General features: G+C 43.8%; 1 protein-coding gene across 1 annotated transcript in view; it reads left to right on the plus strand.

The window, feature by feature from the left end:
* cntn3a.2 (contactin 3a, tandem duplicate 2) overlaps positions 1-27265 on the plus strand; it is a gene marked incomplete at both ends in the record, with an annotated part of 60370 nt that overhangs the window by 15019 nt on the left and 18086 nt on the right. Inside the window, 5 exons of the mRNA XM_084184036.1 lie at positions 1905-2032; positions 4068-4237; positions 6705-6822; positions 17293-17451; positions 17938-18087. Of these exons, the coding sequence (XP_084040162.1) occupies positions 1905-2032; positions 4068-4237; positions 6705-6822; positions 17293-17451; positions 17938-18087 (725 nt within the window). The remainder of the gene's footprint in view (positions 1-1904; positions 2033-4067; positions 4238-6704; positions 6823-17292; positions 17452-17937; positions 18088-27265) is intronic.

Here is a 27265-nt window from a genome sequence, read left to right on the forward strand (position 1 = left end):
ATCTCCACACCTGAGGTGGTAATGCGGTATCCGAGGAAGGAGCCCAAGCATGTCCCGAAACACCTCGTTCACAAAGGACTGGAAGACAGATGGAGCATTCATCAAACCGTAGGGCATCACCAGGTATTCATAATGCCCGGTGGTTGTGCTGAATGCTGTCTTCCACTCATGCCCCTCTCGAACACACACCTGGTTGTATGCATTCCTGAGATCTAGCTTTGTGAAGAAGTGCGCCCCATGCATTGACTCATTCACTGGAGGAATGAGGGGGAGAGGGTAACTAAATCTAATCGTCTCCTTGTTCAGTAACCGATAATCAATGCACGGGCGCAGACCGTCGTCTTTCTTCTTCACAAAGAAGAAACTTGAGGTTAGTACTCCGGTGACGACGAATGCCGAAGCCTGCACGAACAAGGAGGGGAGGCAGCCTCGGCCGAAGTCGTGACAGGAAGAGCATACTTAAAAAAGTAATCTCTACTTAAATAACCAAATCATATCAAGAAAATATCTAAATGTCAATGACTTGCTATTAGTTTCATAATTGATGGTGTGCTCTAAAAATGTTGAAATAGAATGTTCAGAATAACAGACACAATTCAATGGGTTAGAATTTACCCACTGGGCACAGACGTCAATTCATTGTCTATTTCACGTTGGTTCAATGTAATTTCATTGAAATTACATGGAAACAACATTGATTCAACCAGTGTGTGCCCAGTGGGTAGATTTCTTTGATATAATTTTAGGCACTGGTGCCCACTGGTGTTGATAGGGTTTAACACATGACAAGTTCAATGTAAACAGGGTCATACTCATTAGGCAAGAAAACAGACAAACTCATTTTCGTTTTCCATTACAAAACCTTTTTAAATGTTTTCCGTTCAATGCCTTAATGAAAATGACCCAGTGTAGCGGACGTGAGTCGGCCTTACGGTCTCCTGATGAGGTAGCCCTGCCTGGGAGAATATTAAAGCATCCTGCCCAAGAATAGCAAAGCACCCTTTAATGGTTCAAACAGCCAACCAATCAACCAGTGCTTAGCAAACTTTTGGAAAAAATGGTGTTCTACCAAATACAATGTTATTTTACAGAAAACTAAATAACAACAGACTTTCAGCATGCTTATAGGAAAGGGCACTCAACATGCTCGGCACTGACACAAATGACTGATGACTGGCTGAAACATGCTTGTCAATCTCTTCTGGTTCAAAGTTGAGGAGAGATTGACTGCATCACTATTGGTCTTTGTGCGAGGTGTTGATGTGTTGAAAGTCACGAACAGTTTGCTTAAGCAGTTTGGACATTCATCGGTACCACACAAGATATGCAACCAGAGGTCTTTTCAAAGTCTCCAGGTCCAGAATAGAATCTGGGAAACGCATAGTATTAAATAGAGCCATAACTACATGGAACTCTCTGCCACCCCAGGTAACTCAAGCTAGCAATAAAATCAGATTTAAAAAACTGATAAAAGAACACCATACGGCACGACGGGGACTGTGAGTAGACACAGACATTTGTATGTATTTTGCATTGTATTGTATTATGTAGTGATATGTGATGCGTGGTTGTCTCGCCTGGCTATCATGAGATGAATGCCCTAGCTGTGGGTCGCTCTGGATGGGAGCATCTGCTAAGTGACTAAATTGTGATGTAAATGTTGTGTTTTGTATATTATGTATTTTATTTGTTGTGTTTTGATTTCTGTTTGGACCCACGGAAGAGTAGCTGCTGCCTCGGCAGCAGCTAATTGGGGATCCTAATAAATAATACTAATACTAGTGTCAGCCTCGGCCCCAGATGGAATTTCCTATTAGACTAACAGTTAAGACGTTGGTTTCGCCCGTGGGAGACGGGGGTTCAAATCCCACCCGTGTCACCAGCTTCTCCATTTACCCCCACAGAATCACTCTCTCTCCAGATGGAACTTTGAGAATCACTAATGTGACCAAGTCTGATGCAGGCAGCTACACCTGCTTTGCCAGAAACCGATTTGGGGCCTCCAGCACCACTGGAAGACTCCTCATCACAGGTAAGGTGTTGCATTACACAGTAGCTTAGCCCTAACTAAACCTACGCTCTGTCTAACCAAGGGTTACCAAAGGTAAGAGCTAATTTCATCGCGCTGAGCTGTGTTCTCTACTGTAGAGTACACCCTAATGGCCATTTTGCAGTAGGTATAATAATGCATTGGAAAGGTGTTTGTGAAACTACTTGACCTTTGTATACTTGGATGCAGCCAACCAATTGACTCAAACAAATTAAATGCCCCTGAGCCGAAATAACAAAGTTGTCGTAAAAGGATGTTTTTATTGCCCATTTTGAAGTGTATTTCTAGAAGAGTTGGTTGCTTTCCAGGTTCCTCATACAACTATTAACCTCTTAAACTCTGACGTCCTCTGGTGGCATTTTCTAAACTATGCATAATATTGTATACTACCCTCATAAAGTACATTTTGTTTTTTTAAACTATAAGTCCTACAAACACATGCTTAGTACTGTTAGAAAGGTAAGAACTGTGACTACTTTTTTAGGTTTGAAATAAAGTAATGTTACAAAAGGATTTGTAAAAAAAAAAAAAATGCAGTTTAAGCATGCACACAGCTATTTTAAAAGCGCAGGGCTTGTGCAATGTAATTTTTTGTCTTACAGGAATGTTTTTTTGTCTTACAAGAATGATATACATAATGAGGAGAAAGCTTTAGTCTCTACCTATGCATTGATGCAAATATATCCCCTGTCTGATTCCCAGTTCATCCACTAGAGAGCAGTAGGAGATCACATGACTCTTGGCTACTTGAAACCAGTTGCGTCTGGTTTGGGTAGTGAGTCACAGTGCCAAAATGATTTTCAAGCCTGACATTTTAAAATTACCATAGGAATCAGGCCTTTCAAGTTATTGGGTTAGTGTTTTAAAATAAGACACAGACAGGTGAATATTATTTTCCCATTCACTTTTCCTATTGTAAATTAGTGAGATCAATCAATGGCGCATGTGGAGGATGCATACAAAGGAAATGTGGATAGAAAAGGAAATGCATTGCTTTACTAAATGTTTGCAATTTTGGTGACTTGACCTGCATAGCGTACTCTATGAATATGACCATAGCTCATGATTTATGGCCTTTATGGAGGCTTTGTGGGGGGTGGAGATTATGACATTGCCAGCAGTAAGATTTTAGTTCAATATCCAAAAAGACAAGGGCTGTAGCTTTCAAATGATATGTTTTGGGCCCTGTACAGGGCCCAAAAGAACCCCTCAGAGTTTAACAGGTGACCCGAGTGGTAACTGTCCAATAATTTGGCTGCCAAACACTGCATTTATTTTTAAACCGTACTGTGGTAGTTGCATTTTTTGAGGATTTAATTCAGAGAATAGATATATAGAGACTCATGAGACATCTTTTAGATATCATTGTTCATGCCGAGGCTCCAAATAAAATCCCTGCAATAGTGATATATTTCTTATCCCTTCATTCTTTATTTTCTAATTCATTGATTTCATTTAGCAAGATTTAGCAAGGTTGTAATTAATTGCCCTGACTTTTGAAGCGCAGCGGCCTCCGACAAACAATGGCTGTAGTGGTTGCAACTCAGGGCCCTTATTGTGTGGTCAGCATGTGCTGTGTGTGTGTGTGGTTTAACCCATCTTGTGGATAACAGTCCCACCACCTCGAAGTATCAATCACCTCTGCTTTTTTATAGGATTTATCTGGGTATTGTAATTGCTTTCAGGATTACAAAAGATTATTTGAGTCATGTCAGCAAACAGTATCAGCTCTTATTAGTGACAAGCCTGTTTAATAACCCTTTACTTGGCTAATCCGTTGTGATACTTCCATAATGATGGCCTGAATACTGTAAGAATTATCATAACCTGTCTGTTTATGACAGTAGGTGTAACAGTTCCACTATCCATAATTACCTTGTTATTGAACACAGAAAGCTTGACAGAATAGCATTTGATCATACATTGGAATTTTCTGTTTACTTCCTGAATTGACTGAAATGAAATTGACCCCATCCCTGGTGCTTTGTGCGTGGGATTGTTTGTACATTTTGGGCAGATCCAACCAGAATTACTCAGGGGCCAGTGGACATGGAGATAATAGTGGGTGAGAGCATCGTGCTGCCCTGCCAGATCGCCTGTGACCCCATCCTTGACGTCTTCTTCTCCTGGGCTTTCAACGGACAGCTCATCACCAAGACAGACAGGCATTTTGAGCTAGTGGGAGGGGTGAGTGACCGACACACTTTGTCTTCTACACTATTTCTTTGAACATCTGGCATATCTTTCTCCATTCAGTCCAATTTCAAATCAAATCAAATTGTATTGGCCACATGCGCCGAATACAACAGGTGTAGACATTACAGTGAAATGCTTACATACAGCCCTTAACCAACAATGCATTTATTTTTTTATTAAAAAGTAAAATAAAACAACAATAAAAAAGTGTTGAGAAAAAAAGAGCAGAAGTAAAATAAAATAACAGTAGGGAGGCTATATATACAGGGAGGTACCGGTGCAGAGTCAATGTGCGGGGGCACCGGCTAGTTGAGGTAGTTGAGGTAATATGTACATGTGGGTAGAGTTAAAGTGACTCTACCCACATGTAGCATAAATAATTAACAGAGTAGCAGCAGCGTAAAAAGATGGGGTGGTGGTGGGGGGGCAGTGCAAATAGTCTGGGTAGCCATGATTAGCTGTTCAGGAGTCTTATGGCTTGGGGGTAGAAGCTGTTGAGAAGTCTTTTGGACCTAGACTTGGCACTCCGGTACCGCTTGCCGTGTGGTAGCAGAGAGAACAGTCTATGACTAGGGTGGCTGGAGTCTTTGACAATTTTGAGGGCCTTCCTCTGACACCGCCTGGTATAGAGGTCCTGGATGGCAGGAAGCTTGGCCCCAGTGATGTACTGGGCCGTACGCACTAACCTCTGTAGTGCCTTGCGGTCGGAGGCCGAGCAGTTGCCATACCAGGCGGTGACGCAACCAGTCAGGATGCTCTCGATGGTGCAGCTGTAGAATTTTTTGAGGATCTGAGGACCCATGCCAAATCTTTTCAGTCTCCTTGAAAAGGCTTTGTCGTGCCCTCTTCACGACTGTCTTGGTGTATTTGGACACCAAGGAACTTGAAGCTTTTTACCTGTTCCTTTACAGCCCCGTCGATGAGAATGGGGCCGTGCTCAGTCCTCTTTTTTTTCCTGTAGTCCAGTCATGGGTGAACAGGGAGTACAGGAGGGGACTGAGCACGCACCCCTGAGGGGCCCCCGTGTTGAGGATCAGTGTGGCAGATGTGTTGTTACCTACCCTTAGGTCCCATTTCTTCAACTCCAGAGTTTGCAAGTGCTGTGTAAGTGAGGTGTCCCCTGGTTTCCCCTATTTGTTTTTAGGGGAGACTTTGGCCCTGTTCAAATACTTTAAACGCGCAGACTCTTCCTAACACAATGATTTCTGTAAGCAATGGCTCTATCACATACCTTTAACCAATCCAGCCAGGCCGTCATTGTAAAAAAGAATTTGTTCTCAATTGACTTGTCTGGTTAAGATTTAAATAAAAATGCAGCCATGTCAGATGAGGGATCCGATCAGATCCTTCAAGGAAGGAAGCAGGCATTCTTAAAGTATTTTTTGAGCAGGGCCTTTGGCTAGTTGTAGCTCTGGGTTGGTTACTGTGGTCAATAGCACCTACCCATTATTGCGCAATATCCATGCAAGCCAATGTGTGCTAGTGCCACAGAAGCTTGAAAGTTGAGAGATATGCGATTTACTTTCTGTAAATAAGAAAGTGCCACGTTCCCATTGGCTTCTGTCCGAATCTTCCTCATGCTCACGGAAGTTACAGGAAGTAATTAAAACACTTGTTGAGTCTCGATTTTCAAGCTTCTCTGGCACTTTCACTCACTGGCTCCCACGCAAATATTAAACTAGTCATTGTCTGTCTGTCTCATTCATTCGAAAAATGCAAGAGTAGTCTTTGATCAGTCTCCAATCAATTGTTCCAATTGTAGTTTTGTCAATGGTAGCCCAACATTAATTATTAGGTTAGCCTGATCAAAACATATTAAACTTTCTACTGCATCTTTGGTTTCAAGGACATTTTACAGTGTCAGAGCTTTTTCAACTTAACATTAATATTTTGCCTCTGTTGTATCCTCTGAGGTTTTATATTTTGATGTTCAGCTGCAAAATTATCACTGATCAAGGTCTTGGAACAGATCTTCAATTGTATTGGATATCAGTGGGATACAATCACGTCATGCAGTGCCTGGACTGCAAAAAACCCAAAACTACTGGAAGATATGGAACACCCACACACTCTGAGAGATTATACATCGGGCATATGTGTGTGTGACTGACAATTTTCTTATCGCTAATGAGATTCACTCCTCACAAATTCTATAATGTCCCCAAATCCAAAGAGATTATCAACTTAACTTACCCGCTTCAAGGAATTAATTTCCATAATTAAACCAGATCAGCCTCGCCACTTTCCCTCCACCACAGCCAAAGGAAGACATTCCACCATTAATTTAGAATTCACTGCTGGCAGTCGTCTTCAGAAATGAAAGTCTACAGGGCCCACATTTTTTTTATTTACAGTGGAGAAAACTGCCAGAAGACCCATAGAAGCAGGAGGGGGTTACATTACAAATGCCCTTTTACTTACCCAAGTTGTTTGGGATTTCTTATGATTGCCTTTGTAGAGGACAGCTGGGGATCTGATGATCAGAAACATCCAGTTGAATCATGCCGGAAAGTACATCTGCGTGGTGGACACGGATGTGGAGAGCCTGTCAGCAGTGGCCATATTGATTGTAAAAGGTAAGAAACCCTCCTTTTCGCAGAATTACCACTCACTAATTATAACTTGAGTCAGTTCCTGTAAACACAGAGGGAGTAGGGTTGAAGGCCCATTTAGTAGCACCCATTACGAGGGAATATAGTGGTTAGCTTAATTATAGACACATAGAATAGCATCATGTAAGTGAGCTGTTGTTGCTAGTGGGAAACGTACAACTGACACACAGCAGGCATTCTTAACTATTGAGAGATAGGGCCTTTAAGGACTACATTACACATTTATAATAAATGTATGATAAACATTTTGCGAATATCAGCTTAGGTTGTACATTGAGTCGTCATCGATATTATCTTACTGAATTACAGATCTTTTCAGTCACAATATCCAGTAGATGGCGGATCTGAAGGAAACAGAGCAGGCCTACCTGGCCTAAAGCGAGTTCTGTCCTAGAGCATCAATCGTAAATGTCATGTTGGGCTTACAACATGTTCTCTGCCAAAAATGTGTTCTTAGGGTAACACAGAGGGGGTTGGGTACTGTGGCTGAAAAAATACAAATGTATGTTATACAATAGATAAATAAACATCTATTTCTGTGTTACTGATACCTTTTAGTTCTGAAATGAAAATTGACTTTTATTTTGTAGATATATTTTTTAATGAAGGTTGTTATGAATCATATTACAATACTCATGAATGTGTTATGACTGGTTTCATAAAGGTGTTGTGAATGTAGATTACCTAAATATGTCCATACAGTGTACTGTATTAAACAGGGGACATTTGTTTTCTTCCCATTGTAGTGATGCCTAATACAAAACAAATCTAGTATGTTCATTTTAATCACATACTATTTTAACGCCCCTGAGATTCTGACAGCATTCTCTCGGCCCCTGCCAAGAAAATATAATTAACGAGATAAAGAATTGATCCTTGATTGTATGTTCCATTAATCGGTTTTAATGAGGGCGACATATCAAAGCTTCTTATCGGGAAGAGCTAATGAGTTTTACATAGATCGATATCGTAAAAATTAAGCTGATGTTGACATTCTAAATATAATATATTTAGCATGTCTTTATTATAGAACATAGATTTACAGTATGGTGTTTAGGCTTTGAAGAACAAAGGTGGGTGTTGTTAAACAACTCTCATTGTTCTCTGGTGGTCTATGTATTAGCTTTGGCGAACAGACACCTTCATTACAACAGGAAACAGCAGATGAGCTTTAAACTTCAGCCCCTCTAATTGGTCAGATAATAAAACTAAATAATAAAAACGTGGGTTCTCGAAGGCTACGAGATGGTTTTCATTTTCACCTTTTAATGTAGCTCTGTGACTACTACATTATTGTTGATGAGTGCAAGTGAGAGGAGGAGAGTTAGAGTGAAAAAAATGTATAGGCCTGAAGTGGCTTCCTATTCCTTATTAATAGGGTTTTTCCATTACAGCACATAGTGAGCTTGACTTTTTCTCACATTTTGTTGTGTTACAGCCTGAACACACAATACCCCATAATGTCAAAGTAGAATTATGTTTTTCTTGAGTCAAGTATTCCAACCCTTTGTTATGGCAAGTCTAAATAAGTTAAGGAGTAAATATTGCTTAACAATCACATTATAAGGGAGTGAACGTTATTTATAATAAGGGTTACGTGGAGAAAATCGGACCTCTGGAAAAAACAAAACAAGTGACCCTCCCCTACACCCAAAATAATAATTAAAACAAAGTGGATAGTAGAGAACATGTTTACCCCCACTTCTTAGACAGGCCAGATCCTAAGATATGCAGTTTTAGAAACAGTTCTTTGTCTTTTAAGCATTACATAGCAATGCGTCAATTTTGAGGATTCGCAGACCAACGTGGGGGTGTAAAGATCTCCTTTATAGTAAAAGCATTGCATGAATCTATCATTGTATTTGCAGGTCTGCCATTAATAAAAATGTCATGCAATTCTACATAATTGTACATATTAGCGGTGTCTTTTTTTAATACCACACAAATTACCAAAATTACAGGCTAAGAATGGACAGAGAGATGTGTGTCACGGTACTGATGTGGATGTGGTGGTGAAGTCAGGCGCAGGACACAGCGGATAAGTCAAAACGACTTTACTGAAGTATTTGAACAATATACAAAATAAATGGCCTCGAACCAACGGAGGCGAACAGATACGCGAAATGCGTAAAACACTCATAAACAAAGTACCGAACCTCACAACAAAACGACAGGCGGACAATAACACACAACTACAAAACATAACACAGGGAAACTTATAGGTGACATAATCAGGACAGAATACGAAACAGGTGCACTAAACTAGACATGACCAAACAAACATCGAAAACATCAAACGGTGGCAGCTAGTACTCCGGGGTACGATGAACGCCGAAGCCTGCCCGAACAAGGAGGAGGAGCAGCCTCGGCGGTATTCGTGACAGTACCCCCCCCCCTTGACGCGCGGCTCCAGCCGTGCGCCGACCCCGGCCTCGGGGACGGCCAGGAGGACGCGGAGCAGGGCGCGTGGGATGATTACGGTGGAACTCCGTCAGGAGGGAGGGATCTAAGATGTCCCTCCTAGGCACCCAGCACCGTTCCTCCGGACCGTACCCCTCCCACTCCACGAGATATTGTAGACCCCCCATCCGACGTCTCGAATCCACGATGGACCGGACTGAGTACGCCGGAGCCCCCTCGATGTCCAGTGGGGGCGGAGGAGTCTCTCTTATCTCACTGTCCTGGAGTGAACCAGCTACAACCGGCCTGAGGAGAGACACATGGAACGAGGGGTTAATGTGATAATCATTAGGCAGTTGTAACTTGTAGCATACCTCGTTCAATCTCCTCAGGACTTTAAATAGCCCCACAAACCGCCGACCCAGCTTCCGGCAGGGCCGGCGAAGGAGCAGGTTTCGAGTCGAGAGCCAGACTCGATCTCCAGGTGCGTACACTGGACCCTCACTGCGGTGGAGATCGGCGCTCGCCTTCTGTCTACGGATAGCCCGCTGCAGATGGACGTGTGCAGCGTTCCACGTCTCCTCCGAGCGCCGAAACCACTCATCCACCGCAGGAGCCTCGATCTGGCTCTGATGCCATGGTGCCAGAACCGGCTGATACCCTAACACACACTGGAAAGGGGTCAGGTTAGTAGAGGAGTGGCGAAGAGAGTTCTGGGCAATCTCTGCCCAAGGGATATAACCCGACCACTCCTCCTGCCGGTCCTGGCAATACGATCTCAGAAACCTACCCACATCCTGGTTCACTCTCTCCACCTGCCCATTACTCTCAGGGTGAAAACCTGAGGTAAGGCTAACCGAGACCCCCAAACGTTCCATGAACGCCCTCCAGACTCTAGAGGTGAATTGGGGACCTCGATCGGACACTATATCCTCGGGAACCCCGTAGTGCCGGAAGACGTGGGTAAACAAAGCCTCAGCGGTCTGTAGGGCAGTAGGGAGACCCGGCATTGGGATGAGACGACAGGCCTTAGAGAACCAATCCACAACGACCAGAATAGTGGTATTCCCCTGGGAGGGGGGTAGGTCAGTGACAAAGTCTACCGAGAGGTGAGACCACGGCCGTTGTGGAACGGGCAGGGGCTGTAACTTCCCCCTGGGCAGGTGTCTAGGCGCCTTACACTGGGCGCACACTGAGCAGGAGGAGACATAAACCCTCACGTCCCTAGCCAATGTTGGCCACCAGTACTTAACACTAAGGCAGTGCACTGTCCGGCCAATACCTGGATGTCCAGAGGAGGGTGACGTGTGAGCCCAATATATGAGACGATCGCAGATCTCGAATGGCACGTACGTCCGCCCCACTGGACACTCCGGAGGAGTAGGGTCGGTGCGTAACGCCCGCTCGATTTCCGCATCGATCTCCCACACCACCGGTGCCACCAGACAAGACTCCGGCAGTATGGGAGTGGGCTCAATGGACCTCTCCTCTGTGTCATACCGCCGGGACAGGGCGTCTGCCTTACCGTTCTGGGACCCTGGGATGTAAGTAAGCTTAAAAACAAACCGGGTCAGAAACATGTTCCACCTAGCCTGACGAGGGTTCAGTCTCCTAGCTGCCCGGATGTACTCCAGGTTACGATGGTCAGTCAGAATGAGAAAAGGGTGTTGAGCCCCCTCAAGCCAATGCCTCCACACCTTTAGGGCCTGAACTACGGCTAGCAGCTCCCTGTCCCCTACGTCAAAATTTCGTTCCGCCAGGCTGAGCTTTTTAGAATAAAAAGCGCAGTTTAAGAGGCGTGCCTGAGCGTTGAGACAATACTGCCCCAATTCCGGCCTCTGACGCGTCCACCTCCACTTGGAACGCTAAAGCGGGGTCCGGATGCGCCAGCACCGGAGCCGAGGTGAACAGGTTCTTCAGTTTATCAAACGCCCTGTCCGCCTCAGCCGACCACTGCAAACGCACCGGGCCCCCCTTCAGCAGGGAAGTGATGGGAGCTGCCACCTGTCCAAAACCCCGGATAAACCTCCGGTAGTAATTGGCAAAACCCAAAAACCGTTGCACCTCTTTAACAGTGGTTGGAGTCTGCCAATTACGCACGGCTGACACACGGTCAATCTCCATCTCCACCCCTGACGCGGACAACCGATGACCCAAGAAGGAGATGGACTCCTGGAAAAACAGAAATTTCTCTGCCTTGACATACAAGTCATGCTCCAACAGCCTACCCAACACTCGGCGTACCAGGGCTACATGCTCGGCTCGTGTAGAAGAGTACACTAGAATGTCGTCAATGTACACGACCACACCCTGCCCATACAAGTCCCGGAAGATCTCGTCCACAAAGGATAGGAAGACTGAAGGAGCATTCATTAACCCGTATGGCATGACGAGATACTCATAATGACCCGAGGTGGTACTAAATGCTGTCTTCCATTCATCTCCCTCCCTAATACGCACCAAGTTGTAAGCGCTCCTGAGATCCAGTTTTGTGAAGAAACGCGCTCCGCGTAATGATTCCGTCATACTCGCAATCAGAGGAAGAGGATAACTGTATTTAACAGTGATCTGATTGAGATTACGGTAATCAATACACGGGCGCAACCCTCCATCCTTTTTCTTCACAAAAAAGAAACTTGAGGACACAGGGGAAGTGGAGGACCGTATGTATCCCTGTCTCAGAGACTCGGCTATGTATGTCTCCATAGCCGCCGTCTCCTCTTGAGACAAGGGATACACATGGCTCCGCAGAAGTGCCGCACCCGCCAGGAGGTCTATTGCACAATCTCCCCGTCTATGAGGTGGCAATCGCGTCGCCCTAGTCTTGCTGAACACGAGTGCCAAATCCTCATACTCGGGGGGAATGTGCATTGCGGGCACCTGGTTCGGACTCTCCACCGTGGTCGCCCCTACGGAAACACCTAAACATCGCCCGACACACTGGTTAGACCACTCCTTGAGAGCCCTCTGTTGCCACGAAATGGTGGGATCATGGGCGATTAACCAAGGAAGCCCCAGTACCACGGGATACGCAGGAGAGTCGATCAAATACAACTGAATAATCTCTTCATGACCCCCCTGCGTCCTCATCTTAAGTGGCGCTGTGACCTCCCTAATCAACCCAGATCCCAACGGACGGCTATCTAGGGCATGGATAGGGAAGGGTGCATCAACGGGCAGGAGGGTAATCCCTAACCTCACACAAAAATTACGATCAATGAAATTCCCAGCTGCGCCTGAATCGACTAGCGCCTTATGCTGGGACTGAGATGCAACCTGAGGAAATACTACAGGTATACAAAAGTGAACAACAGAGAGCTCTGGGTGAGTTGGGCGCCTACTCACCTGGAATGACTCCCCAGTGCGCGACCTGTTGCCTCGAACCCCTGGAGACCCTCCCCAGCACCTAGCCGCAGTGTGTCCTCTACGACCACAGTTGGTGCAGGGGACGGCCTCCCTCGGAATCTCTCTCCTCCTCTCTCTAGCGCCAGCACCCCCGAGCTCCATAGGGCTCGGCTCGGAGGTGCTGGGGGATGGAATGGACGGCCCCAACTCTGGACGTCCGCGGGTGGCCAGCAGGGTATCCAGACGGATTGACATGTCCACCAACTGGTCGAAGGTTAGATTGGTGTCCCTGCAGGCCAACTCTCGTCGAACGTCCTCACGCAGGCTACACCGATAGTGGTCGATGAGGGCCCTCTCATTCCACCCCGCATCCGCCACTAGAGTCCGGAAATCCAGGGCGAACTCCTGTGCGCTCCTCTTCCCCTGTCGAAGGTGGAACAGACGCTCCCCCGCCGCTTTACCCTCAGGGGGATGATCGAAAACAGCCCTGAAGTGGCGGGAGAACTCCGCGTAGCTGATGGTGGCGGCGTCTATTCCCCTCCATTCGGCATTGGCCCACTCCAACGCCTTTCCGGAGAGACAGGAGATGAGGGCGGAAACGCTCTCGTATCCCGAGGGCGCCGGGTGTATGGTTGCCAGGTAGAGTTCCACTTGAAGGAGGAACCCCTGACACCCGGCTGCGGTGCCATCATATGCCCTCGGGTGCGAGAGACGAATGCCACTGGACTCCGGAGCTGGTATGGTGGAGCTGACCGATGGTGGTGGTACGGTAGGAGGAGATGTGGGCAAGCCTCCTCTCTCCCATCGGCGCAGGGTGTTCATTACTTCTTGCATAGCGGATCCGAGTTGCTGGATCCTGGCGTCCTGGCAGCTGACCCGATCCTCAAGCGACTCGGTTCCCGCCGCTGCTCCTGCTGACTCCATAGTCCTCTGTAGCTCAGCTGGTAGAGCACGGCGCTTGTAACGCCAAGGTAGTGGGTTCGATCCCCGGGACCACCCATACACAAAAATGTATGCACGCATGACTGTAAGTCGCTTTGGATAAAAGCGTCTGCTAAATGGCATATTTATTTATATTTATGGTGTGTTATTCTGTCACGGTACTAATGTGGATGTGGTGGTGAAGTCAGGCGCAGGACACAGCGGATAAGTCAAAACGACTTTACTGAAGTATTTGAACAATATACAAAATAAATGGCCTCGAACCAACGGAGGCGAACAGATACGCGAAATGCGTAAAACACTCATAAACAAAGTACCGAACCTCACAACAAAACGACAGGCGGACAATAACACACAACTACAAAACATAACACAGGGAAACTTATAGGTGACATAATCAGGACAGAATACGAAACAGGTGCACTAAACTAGACATGACCAAACAAACATCGAAAACATCAAACGGTGGCAGCTAGTACTCCGGGGACGACGAACGCCGAAGCCTGCCCGAACAAGGAGGAGCAGCCATGGCGGTATTCGTGACAATGTGTTCATCTTATCATATTTCTCCAATGCCAAATCAGTGTGTCTTGTTTGTAAAGAAACTGTCCATGTTTGCAAATAATTAAATCTGAGACGTCATTAGGAATCTGATCATGTTACTTTCAAAAGTTAGGCCTACCTTTCCAGCCCAGACAGAGTAGGCCTACCGACACAGAAAAATGTAAGCTTTAACTGCTGGCTACTCTTCTTCAGTGGCTTAACCCATTGAGAGATGGTCAGAAGTGTTTCCCTAAAAGCTGTCTGGGTTTAAACATCTATTATACAGAAAGTGAATAGCTTAATCAATTGATAGTGACATAATTAGATTACTTCCCAAGCAAAGTCAGCCTCTAAATGTCAAAGAAACAAAACAATGATATCCCCATATGCATCGGAGTGATGTCTTTCCCGGGTATTTTACAGCTTGTTTCTAGCATAAAGCATCGCGGACCAAAACGCTGTTATAGATCACTTTATATAATCAGATCCATTTTATTTTCTTCAAAAACGTACACTAACAAGGGGTAGGACTGTGCTTTTTGTCATTTTCTTTAATAAAATGTAGGCCTATGGCATACCCTCTCATACCCCCTCGAGTCTTGGTTTTAATTTAACAGCCACTTCACTGACATGGAGGTAGGCTATTTAAAGTGGTGGGTGGAGGAATTGACCCAAAAATCTATGGATATAGCAGTCTGTAGCCTAATTACGTTTGTCAAACAGGTAGGTCTACCTCTTATTTCTTAAATAGAAAGAAATAGGCTCCAACACAAAGCCCTCTTGTTGTTAGTAAAGTCTAATTAAAATGAAGACGGTTGAAATGAATTATGCCTACTCGAATTTGCCTTCTTTCAGCACCATGAGCTGTCCATTTCCGACTGTGCCACTGCTGCTGCTTCAAGTTTCAGCACTACAATGTAAGTTACTAGAATCTGGCTTATTGTGAGGTCAATACCTTTGATAAATACATCATAGCCAAGAAACATAATGTTTTTAATAAAAATCTATTATAGTAGGAGCAAGCTATCAAAGTTGACCTCTGGTCCTCTTCATCTTTAAGCTCTCCTTCTAAAACTGAACAGAACATAGGCTATAGGCTAGTCCATGCTCAAGATAGTGCATTACTGGGCCTAATCAACAACAACAAAATTGAAAGAAACCTTTGGCTCTCCTCCTGAACTGCCACCGTATCTCTACACAGCACAGCACAGCCAAAAAGTATTTGATAAGAAAGAGCAGAGCAGGCCGGGGCTCAGGGTTGGAATATCCATTGCGGTGTGTAATGCAGCCTAGTTTTATTTACACCATCCCAGCAGCTATCTCAGAAATACTGTATAACTTTGCTCTGTGCTTCTCCGAGCATGCATTTCGTAGCCTATAGCCTATAAGCTATGGATAATTTGATTGAGACCACACTAAATAGCCTAAAGACGTAATTGATATTGCACCCATCGGAGAATCAGAGGTGAGGGGCGGCATTGGGCACACATCGATATACAGTATAGCCTAATAAGCAACTAATTCTAAAACACTGAGAAATATTGAAATTTCATCAATTACAAATTACATGATCCTCCCCTTGGCTAGATTATAAAAAATACTAAACCCTCCCCTTCACTGAAATTAAAAAAGCATGACATTTTTCTCCAGGTAACCATTCTGTACATTTTGATCCGTCTCTAAGTTGCATCGACTCACTCTGTGTGCAATAATAGTGTTTAACATGATTTTTGAATCACTACCTCATCTCTGTACCCCACACATACAATTATCTGTAAGGTCCCTCAGTCGAGCAGTGAATTTCAAACACAGATTCAACCACAAAGACCAGGTTTTCCAATGCCTCGCAAAGAAGGGCACCGATTGGTAGATGGGTAACAAAAAAATCTATATATCCCTTTGAGCATGGTGAAGTTATTAATTACACTTTGGATGGTGTATCAATACACACAGTCACTACAAAGATACAGGCGTCTTTCCTAACTCAGTTGCCGGAGAGGAAGGAAACCGCTCAGGGATTTCACCATGAGGCCAATAGTGACTTTAAAACAGTTACAGAGTTTAATGGCTATGGAGAAAACGGAGGATGGATCAACAACATTGTAGTTACTCCACAATACTAACCTAATGGACACAGTGAAAAGAAGGAAGCCTGTACAGAATAAAAATATTCCAAAACATGCATCCTGTTTGCAAAAAGGCACTAAAGTAATACTGCAAAATAAATGTGGCAAAGCAATTCTTTCCTGAATACAAAGTGTTAGGTTTGGGGCAAATCCAATACAACACATTACTGAGTACGATTCTCCATATTTTCAAGCATAGTGGGGGCTGCATCATGTTATGGGTATGCTTGTAGTCGTTAAGGACTGGGGAGTTTTTCAGGATAAAAAAAGAAAAGGAATGGAGCTAAACACAGGCAAAATCCTAGAGGAAAGGCTGGTTCAGTTTGCTTTCCACCAGACACTGGGAGATTAATTCACCTTTCAGCAGGACGATAACCAATAACACAAGGCCAAATCTACACTGGAGTTGCTTACCAAGAAGACAGTGAATGTTCCTGAGTGGCCAAATTACAGTTTGGACTTAATTCTACTTGAAAATCTATGGCAAGACCTGAAAATGGTTGTCTAGCAATGATCAACAACCAATTTGACAGAGCTTGAAGAATTTTGAAAATAATAATGGGCAAATGTTGCACAATCCAGGTGTGGAAAGCTCTTAGAAACTTACTCAGAAAGACTCACAGCTGTAATGGCTGCCAAAGGTGCTTCTACAAAGTATTGACTCAGTGGTGTGAATACATATATAAATTTGATATTTCTGTATTTCATTTTCAATAAATTAGCTAACATTTCTTAAAACATGTTTTCACTTTGTCATTATGGGGTATTGTGTGTAGTTGGGTGAAAAATCATCTATTTAATTAATTTTGAATTCAGGCTGTAACACAACAAAATATGGAATAAGTCAAGGGGTATGAATACTTTCATAAGGCACTGTATGTCATTTAGCAGACACTTTTATCCAAAGTCTTGTGTGCATATAGTAATGCACTGTATAGGGAATAGGGAGTCATTTGAGATTGGCTCAGTGTGGATGGCAGCTGATTTAAGGAGCTGTTGCAGCAGCAGATAATGAAGAGGTGTGTGTGCGTGTACAGTAGGGGGGACTCTAACTCTGCTTATTTTGCGATCGAGTCAGGCCCCCCTGGCCCTCCAGACACAGTGGCAGTGGATGAGGTGACGGACAGCACAGCCCAGCTCTCCTGGAGCCCCGGCAGGGATAACGGCAGCCCCATCACCAGCTACCTCATCCAGACCAGGACCCCCTTCACTGTTGGCTGGCAGAGGGTGGACACAGGTAGGCCTGGACATTGATCTAGAAATCATTGTGTTACTGGAGACTTCTTGTTTATCTGTGCAGAATTGACTGATAGATCATACATTTCATCAGGGATGGAAATTAAGCTAGCCCACTAGCCCGTGGCTAGTTCTTTTCAGACTGGGATAGCAGAAAATGTGCCCAACTAGCCTGCCCAATAGTGAAATTCTGTCTTTTCAAATATCGCTTCGCACAGATTTTGGAACCAGGCTAGTAAAAATTGCGGTCTTCTAGGCCGGCTGGCCAGTTCCCAAAATCCATAAGTGTCATCACTGCATTTGATAATGAACATGTGAAAGAATATTTACTGTTGAGCCACAACAACAGATAATATAGATGCCCTATCCTCGGATTAAAGGGAACCGTGTAAATATATTTTTACCTTAAAGGACTTTCCTATTGAAATTAAGGTTTATCTACGTTGATGTGATGCCTGATCTTAGCCTTATTTCCCTTTGTCCCTAGTTCCTGAGGTAATTGATGGCAACACACTGACGGCCACGGTGGTGGATCTCAATGCCTGGGTGGAGTACGAGTTTCGAGTTGTGGCAAAGAACAGCGTGGGAGTGGGTGAGCCCAGTCCCACCTCCCTCCAGACACGGACAGAGGATGCAGGTGAGTTGTTCACGCAAATTCCACTCCATAAAACGCTTCATAAACTTTTCATGACAAGTAGCTGGGTCATTCCACAAATAGTGCCTTTTGCGTCCCTTTTGATTTTAAGTAGAAATTGTGCACCATATTGAATTTTAAAATCCAGTTATATTTAATGAAAGTGCCCTTTAAAGGTTGAGTAAGTTAGATTTATGTCCTCAAATGTACCCACATTTCTATTGTAGGGAAATAGTTTATGATTAGTAAATGTCATAATGTAGTTTTTTTGTTAGATACTACTGAAGTCATTTTAGCTGTCACGCTAGCTATTTGGTCCAAACCACTGAGCTACAGTGAGGGAAAAAAGTATTTGATACCCTGTTGATTTTGTACGTTTGCCCACTGACAAAGAAATGACCAGTCTATAATTTTAATGGTAGGTTTATTTGAACAGTGAGAGACAGAATAACAACAAAAAAATCCAGGAAAACGCATATAAAAAATGTTATAAATTGATTTGCATTTTAATGAGGGAAATAAGCATTTGACCCCCTCTCAATCAGAAAGATTTCTGGCTCCCAGGTGTCTTTTATACAGGTAACGAGCTGAGATTTGGAGCACACTCTTAAAGGGAGTGCTCCTTATCTCAGCTTGTTACCTGTATAAAAGACACCTGTCCACAGAAGCAATCAATCAATCAGATTCCAAACTCTCCACCATGTCCAAGACCAAAGAGCTCTTCAAGGATGTCAGGGACAAGATTGTAGACCTACACAAGGCTGGAATGGGCTACAAGACCATCGCCAAGCAGCTTGGTGAGAAGGTGACAACAGTTGGTGCGATTATTCGCAAATGGAAGAAACACAAAATAACTGTCAATCTCCCTCGGCCTGGGGCTCCATGCAAGATCTCACCTCGTGGAGTTGCAATGATCATGAGAACAGTGAGGAATCAGCCCAGAACTACACGGGAGGATCTTGTTAATGATCTCAAGGCAGCTGGGACCATAGGCAGCTGGGACCATAGTCACCAAGAAAACAATTGGTAACACACTACGCCGTGAAGGACTGAAATCCTGCAACGCCCGCAAGGTCCCCCTGCTCAAGAAAGCACATATACAGGGCCGTCTGAAGTTTGCCAATGAACATCTGAATGATTCAGAGGAGAACTGGGTGAAAGTGTTGTGGTCAGATGAGACCAAAATCGAGCTCTTTGGCATCAACTCAACTCGCCGTGTTGGGAGGAGGAGGAATGCTGCCTATGACCCCAAGAACACCATCCCCACCGTCAAACATGGAGGTGGACACATTATGCTTTGGGGGTGTTTTTCTGCTAAGGGGACAGGACAACTTCACTGCATCAAAGGGACGATGGACGGGGCCATGTACCATCAAATCTTGGGTGAGAACCTCCTTCCCTCAGCCAGGGCATTGACAATGGGTCGTGGATGGGTATTCCAGCATGACAATGACCCAAAACACACGGCCAAGGCAACAAAGGAGTGGCTCAAGAAGGAGCACATTAAAGTCCTGGAGTGGCCTAGCCAGTCTCCAGACCTTAATCCCATAGAAAATCTGTGGAGGGAGCTGAAGGGTCGAGTTGCCAAACGTCAGCCTCGAAACCTTAATGACTTGGAGAAGATCTGCAAAGTGGAGTGGAACAAAATCCCTCCTGAGATGTGTGCAAACCTGGTGGCCAACTATAAGATACTTCTGACCTCTGTGATTGCCAACAAGGGTTTTGCCACCAAGTACTGAGTCATGTTTTGCAGAGGGGTCAAATACTTATTTCCCTCATTAATATGCAAATCAAATTATACAATTTTTTACATGCATTTTGACATGCATTTTTCTGGATTTTGTTGTTGTTTTTCTGTCTCTCACTGTTCAAATAAACCTACCATTAAAATTATAGACTGATCATATCTTTGTTAGTGGGTAAACGTACAAAATCAGCAGGGGATCAAATACTTTTTTCCCTCACTGTATATATGAACTAGAGACAGCGTTCGTGGTTGTCTAGATTCGGTTTTAGAGAGCTGATTACGCCTGCGCACTAGCACTTAGTGCGCACTGGAGCAGAGCGAGCTGTGACGACGTCATCAGGTCATCTAGAAACATGACAGAGTGGATTAATATAAAATTGTAATACAGGGAGGGAAAAAAGTATTTGATCCCCTGCTGATTTTGTAAGTTTGCCCACTGACAAAGACAGTCTATAATTTTAATGGTAGGTTTATTTGAACAGTGAGAGACAGAATAACAACAACAAAATCCAGAAAAATGCATGTCAAAAATGTTATAAATTGATTTGCATTTTAATGAGGGAAATAAGTATTTGACCCCTCTGCAAAACATGACTTAGTACTTGGTGGCAAAACCCTTGTTGGCAATCTCAGAGGTCAGACGTTTCTTGTAGTTGGCCACCAGGTTTGCACACATCTCAGGAGGGATTATGTCCTACTCCTCTTTGCAGATCTTCTCCAAGTCATTAAAATTTCGAGCCTGTTGTTTGGCAACTCGAACCTTCAGCTCCCTCCACAGATTTTCTATGGGATTAAGGTCTGGAGATTGGCTAGGCCACTCCAGGACCTTAATGTGCTTCTTCTTGAGCCACTCCTTTGTTGCCTTGGCCGTGTGTTTTGGGTCATTGTCATGCTGGAATACCCATCCACAACCCATTTTCAATGCCTTGGCTGAGGGAAGGTGGTTCTCACCCAAGATCGTCCCTTTGATGCGGTGAAGTTGTCCTGTCCCCTTAGCAGAAAAACACCCCCAAAGCATCATGTTTCCACCTCCATGTTTGACGGTGGGGATGGTGTTCTTGGGGTCATGGGCAGCATTCCTCCTCCAAACACGGCGAGTTGAGTTGATGCCAAAGAGCTCGATTTTGGTCTCATCTGACCACAACACTTTCACCCAGTTCTCCTCTGAATCATTCATATGTTCATTGGCAAACTTCATACGGGCATGTATATGTGCTTTCTTGAGCAGGGGGAACTTGCCGGTGCTGAAGGATTTCAGTCCTTCACGGTGTAGTGTGTTACCAATTATTTTCTTGGTGACTATGGTCCCAGCTGCCTTGAGATCATTGACAAGATCCTCCCGTGTAGTTCTGGGATGATTCCTCACCGTTCTCATGATCATTGCAACTCCACGAGGTGAGATCTTGCATGGAGCCCCAGGCCGAGGGAGATTGACAGTTATTTTGTGTTTCTTCCATTTGCGAATAACGCACCAACTGTTGTCACCTTCTCACCAAGCTGCTTGGCGATGGTCTTGTAGCCCATTCCAGCTTTGTGTAGGTCTACAATCTTGTCCCTGACATCCTTGGAGAGCTCTTTGGTCTTGGCCATGGTGGAGAGTTTGGAATCTGATTGATTGATTGCTTCTGTGGACAGGTTTCTTTTTATACAGGTAACAAGCTGAGATTAGGAGCACTCCCTTTAAGAGTGTGCTCCTAATCTCAGCTCGTTAGGTCGCAGTTGTAAATGAGAACCTGTTCTCAACTGGCTTACCTGGTTAAATAAAGGTGAAATAAAAAAATAAAAAAATAAAAAAGACACCTGGGAGCCAGAAATCTTTCTGATTGAGAGGGGGTCAAATACTTATTTCCCTCATTAAAATGCAAATCAATTGATAACATTTTTGACATGCGTTTTTCTGGATTTCTGTTGTTGTTATTCTTTCTCTCACTGTTCAAATAAACCTACCATTAAAATTATAGACTGATCATTTCTTTGTCAGTGGGCAAACGTACAAAATCAGCAGGGGATCAAATACTTTTTTCCCTCACTGTATCTTCGGCTGTGAGTGATGGAAAAAATCAGCCTGTAAGACAATTACTTGAAAAATTTAATGGATGTTTTTGTAAAGTGTCTTATTTGCTCATTTGACTTCTCTACGGGAGCTTCTATGAGAATTGTATTTTTGGCCTGGACTTCAGCTAAACTGCAATACCGAAAGTGTCCTCTGGGTACAGTGAAAAGCATGCTTCTAGACCGGAACCCTTGGGCCTTGGTCCCAAGTAATGTAAAGAGAACGAACAGTCAGATGCATCATAATACCCCGGAAGTAAAGCCGCACTGGAAGCGAAATTTGAAATGGAATTACATTGAAAACAATGGAGCAGGGTGGAAAAAATTGTATCAAGTATTTTCGGAAGGTCTTTGGTCACAATTCTACTAATAAATGTAATACAGTGCATTCGGAAAGTATTCAGACCCCTTGACTTTTTCCACATTTTGTCACGTTACAGCCTTATTCTAAAATGTATCAACATTTTTTTATCATCAATACACAATACCCCATAATGACAAAGCAAAAACAGATTTGTATAAATCTTTGCACATTTATCAAAAAAACAAAACGGAAATATGACATTTACATAAGTATTCAGTCCCTTTACTCAGTACTTTGTTGAAGCACCTTTGGCAGCGATTACAGCCTTGAGTCTTCTTGGGTATGACGCTAAAAGCTTGGCACACCTGTATTTGGAGAGTTTCTCTCATCCTTCTCTGCAGATCCTCTCAAGCTCTGTCAGGTTGGATGGGGAGTGTTGCTGCACAGCTATTTTCAGGTCTCTCCAGAGATGTTCGATCGGGTTCAAGTCTGGGCTCTGGCTGGGCCACTCAAGGACATTCAGAGACTTGTCCCGAAGCCACTCCTGTGTTGTCTTGGCTGTGTGCTTAGGGTTGTTGTCCTGTTGGAAGGTGAACCTTCTCCCCTGTCTGAGGTCCTGCGCACTCTGGAGCAGGTTTTCATCAAGGACCTCTCTGTACTTTGCTCCGTTCATCATTCCCTCAATCCTGCTGACTAGTCTCCCAGTCCCTGCAGCTGAAAAACATCCCCACAGCATGATTCTGCCACCACCATGCTTCACCGTAGAGATGGTGCCAGGTTTCCTCTAGACGTGACGCTTGGCATTCAGACCAAAGAGTTCAATCTTGGCTTCATCAGACCAGAGAATCTTGTTTCTCATGGTCTGAAAGTCCTTTAGGTGCCTTTTGGCAAACTCCAAACAGGCTGTCATGTGCCTTTTCACTGAGGAGTGGCTTCCGTCTGGCCACTCTACCATAAAGGCCTGATTGGTGGAGTGCTGCAGAGATGGTTGGCCTTCTGGAAGGTTCTCCCATCTCCACAGAGGAACTCTGGAGCTCTGTCAGAGTGACCACCTCCCTGACCAAGGCCCTTCTCCCCCGATTGCTCCGTTTGGCCGGGCGGCCAGCTCTAGAAAGTGTCAGCGTCTGGGTGAAGTGGTGAAACGGAATCAGGCGCAGGACATAGAATTGAGAAAAGTATGGCTTTACTAAACACAAAGTAAACCATATCAAACCCTCCACGCAGGGAAGAGCAAAACAACAGCTCAACAGACGACGTAACAATGAACAATCACGCACAAACCCAGGAGGGAAAACAGAGGTAATATAGGGAAACCAATAAGCCTAATGAGTAACAGGTGTGAATAATAAAGACAGGACTAGTGTGACACAGAAACATAGATCGGTGGCAGCTAGTACTCCGGTGACGACGAATGCCGAAGCCTGCCTGAGCAAGGAGGAGGGGCAGCCTCGGCTGTATCTGTGACAGGAAGAGTCTTGGTGGTTCCATTTAAGAATGATGGAGGCAACTGTGTTCTTCGGGATGTTCAATGCTGCAGACATTTTTTGGTACCCTTCCCCAGATCTGTGCCACAACACAATCCTGTCTCTGAGCTCGTTGGACAATTCCTTCGACCTCATGGCTTGGTTTTTGCTCTGACATGCACTGTCAACTGTGGGATCTTATATAGACAGGTGTGTGCCTTTTCCAAATCATGTCCAATCAATTGAATTTACCACAGGTGGACTCCAATCAAGTTGTAGAAACATCTCAAGGATGATCAATGGAAACAGGATGCACCTGAGCTCAATTTCGAGTCTCATAGCAAAGGGTCTGAATGCTTATGTAAATAAGGTATTTCAGTTTTTTTATTTTTAATAAATTTGCAAACATTTCTGAAAACCTGTTTTCGCTTTGTCATTATGGGGTACAATAAATGTAATCAATTTTAGAATAAGGCTGTGACATAACAAAATGTGGAAAAAGTCAAGGGGTCTGAATACTTTCCGAAGGCACTGTATATGCAGTGGACGGTATTGGCGAGCTATTTCAGCGTTTTTTTTCATGGGTCCATTATTTTCCCATTTCAATTTTATAAGATGCTTTGGGCAAAGCAATTTAATTTGTAGAATTCGATTTAACTAAAATATCACAAAGAAATCATAATAAACCCCAGTAACAACTTATTTTCGTCAGGGAATAGGAAACAAGAATTCCAACCTACAGAGGTCAAATTATATGCCGTATTTAGAAGCAAGCATCAACACACTTGATAAAAAGTGTAAAACACACGTGAAAGCTTAATTACATAAAGGATAGAATATGTCCATGATAAAAACAAGAGAATGGAATATAAATGGATAAATTAGAAAAAATGATTAGTTGAGATGCAGCCACCACTTGTGTGTGGATTGCTATTTCTAAAATCAATATGGACGACAGCACCCGATGCTGAAAGCTGAGTAGGCTAATTTAATAACAAGAGGACTTTGTTGGAGCCCCATTTAAGAAATAAGAGGTAGACTTACCTGTTTGACAGATGCAATTATGCTATTCATATATTTGTCGGTAGGCCTAGCTATTTCCTCAAATACTGTCACCAGGCCCACCTCCATGTCTGTGGAGGGCTTGGTGTTTGGCTGAAACCAGGGCTCGAATTGAAGGGGTAAAGAGCAAAAAGAATACCCCTTGTTGGCTTACAATTGTAGGAGGAAATAAAATGGATCCAGATTATCTAAAGCAATCAATAACGATGATAAACTTGATGATTAACATAATGATTAATGAGCTGTAAAATACACAAGAAAGACGCGACTCCGATGCACATGGAGATACAGTATATTTGGTTAGTCTATGACATTCAGAGGCTGAGCTACGACCTTCTGCAGTCGAGGACACCAACAATATTGACTTTCCTTGGGAAGTATTTAGTAATCTAATACAATCACAATGTGACTGTTGCTATCAATTGAGCTATTCATGTTATGTAAAAGAGAATATGTTTTTAAGCCCAGGCAGTTTTTAGGGACGCACTTGTACCTTCTGCTTTTGGGTTAAGCCACGGACGAGTAGCCAGCTTCAAATTCTGCATCGGACTCAGGCCTCATGTCTGGGGTGGATTATTTGCTAACAGCGACAGTTTCGTTGCAAACAAGACTGGTTTGGCATTGGAGAAATACGGTGAGATGAATATCTCTTAACATGAATACTGTATAGAGACATAGAAATGTTTATGTTAATTGTCATTTAATTAATTAGCCCACTAACCAGGTGTGTTCAATGTGTAGTGTAAGCCTATGAATTGGGCTGCGAGTCTTTGCTAGTAATTATGTTTTGGTTGGTAAAAGACCAAGTCCATATTATGGCAAGAACAGCTCAAATAAGCAAAGAGAAACGACAGTCCATCATTACTTTAAGACATGAAGGTTAGTCAATCCGTATAATTTCAAGAATTCTGAAAGTTTCTTCAAGTACAGTTGCAAAAACCATCAAGCGCTATGATGAAACAGGCTCTCATGAGGACTGCCACAGAGTTACCTCTGCTGCAGAGGATAAGTTCATTAGAGTTAACTGCACCTCAGATTGCAGCCCAAATAAATGCTTCACAGAGTTCAAGTAACAGACACATCTCAACATCAACTGTTCAGAGGAGTGCGTAATCAGGCCTTCATGGTCGAATTGCTGCCAAGAAACCACTACTAAAGGACAGCAATAATAAGAAGAGACTTGCTTGGGCCAAGAAACACGAGCAATGGACATTAGACTGGTGGAAATCTGTCCTTTGGTCTGATGAGTCCAGATTTGAGAATTTGATTTGGTTTGAATGGACCGCAGAGTGAAGGAAAAGCAGCCAACAAGTGCTCAGCAAATGTGGGAACTCCTTCAAGACTGTTGTAAAATATTTCCAGGTGACTACCTCATGAAGCTGGTTGAGAGAATGGAAAGCTGTCATCAAGGCAAAGGGTGGCTACTTTGAAGAATCTAAAATCTAAAATATATTTTGATTTGTTTAACACTTTTTTTGGTTACTAGATGATTCCATATGTGTTATTTCATAGTTTTGATGTCTTCACTATTATTCTACAATGTAGAAAATAGTAAAAAATTAAGAAAACCTTTAAATGAGTAGGTGTGCCCAAACTTTTGACTGGTACTGTCTTTATGTAATTTATTACTAGAGTTGTGATCACATTGAATTCTGTTTTAATTTGCTCCACCCTGCTCCATTATTTTCAATGTAATTCCGTAAAAAATCTGGCTCCCAGTGTGGCTTTACTTCCGGGGTATTATGATGCATCTGACTCAGTGCTTGACTTGGGCCGGAGCTGTCCAGAGCGCGGTCCCGGCACCTCCTCTATAAAACAAAGTGGCTTATCACCAGCCTGGATTCACACATACAGCGTCAAAAAAAGGTTGATCAAAGCGGAATGAAGGCGGGATCTGCATTGAATAACAATGGAGAGTGGGCATTCATATCCTGATTCTTCTTTGATCAAGTTTATTTGCCGCTGGTCTGTGAATCCGGTGTATACGTGGCAGTAGTCTGTTCGAGTTTGAGAATTCACAGATTGAGAATGCGCCAGCCTGAATGTGCAGTATGCGCTGTTCCAAATTGCGAAATGAGGGTTCTTACGGTCATGAAAATCCAGGAAAAGTCATGGAATTTTAATGTGTTTTCCTTTTTAAATATATGATCAATCACTTAAAAATCTACATATCAGCCATGATCAGAATTAGGCCTACCCTTCAGTGCGTCCCTCTGTGTGTGCTGTGCATCATCTGCATGTGTGCCATTGCGAATGGGCTGTTGCTCGAGGAGAGAGAGTGAGACATTTCAGCAGCAGGTAGCCTAGAAAATAATTAGACTAACTATATAGTCAATTCAAAACATAGCTTGTAGTATGTCTAGTTATCTCGCTAGCTATATGCATTAACGTCGTAGACTCGTTGTAGCCTTTCCACCGGCACTGTTGAGAAATATATCTGACATCATTATTGGAAAGCTAGGATTCCCCGCTATTAAACAGGCTAGCCATGTAATTCCGACAATGTTAAAAATACTAAGAATAGCCTAATTAACAAATAACTTCCATGCTGTG

The sequence above is a fragment of the Coregonus lavaretus genome (assembly GCF_964263955.1).
Source record: "Coregonus lavaretus genome assembly, chromosome: 20".
In the NCBI taxonomy this organism is placed as follows: Eukaryota; Metazoa; Chordata; class Actinopteri; order Salmoniformes; family Salmonidae; genus Coregonus; species Coregonus lavaretus.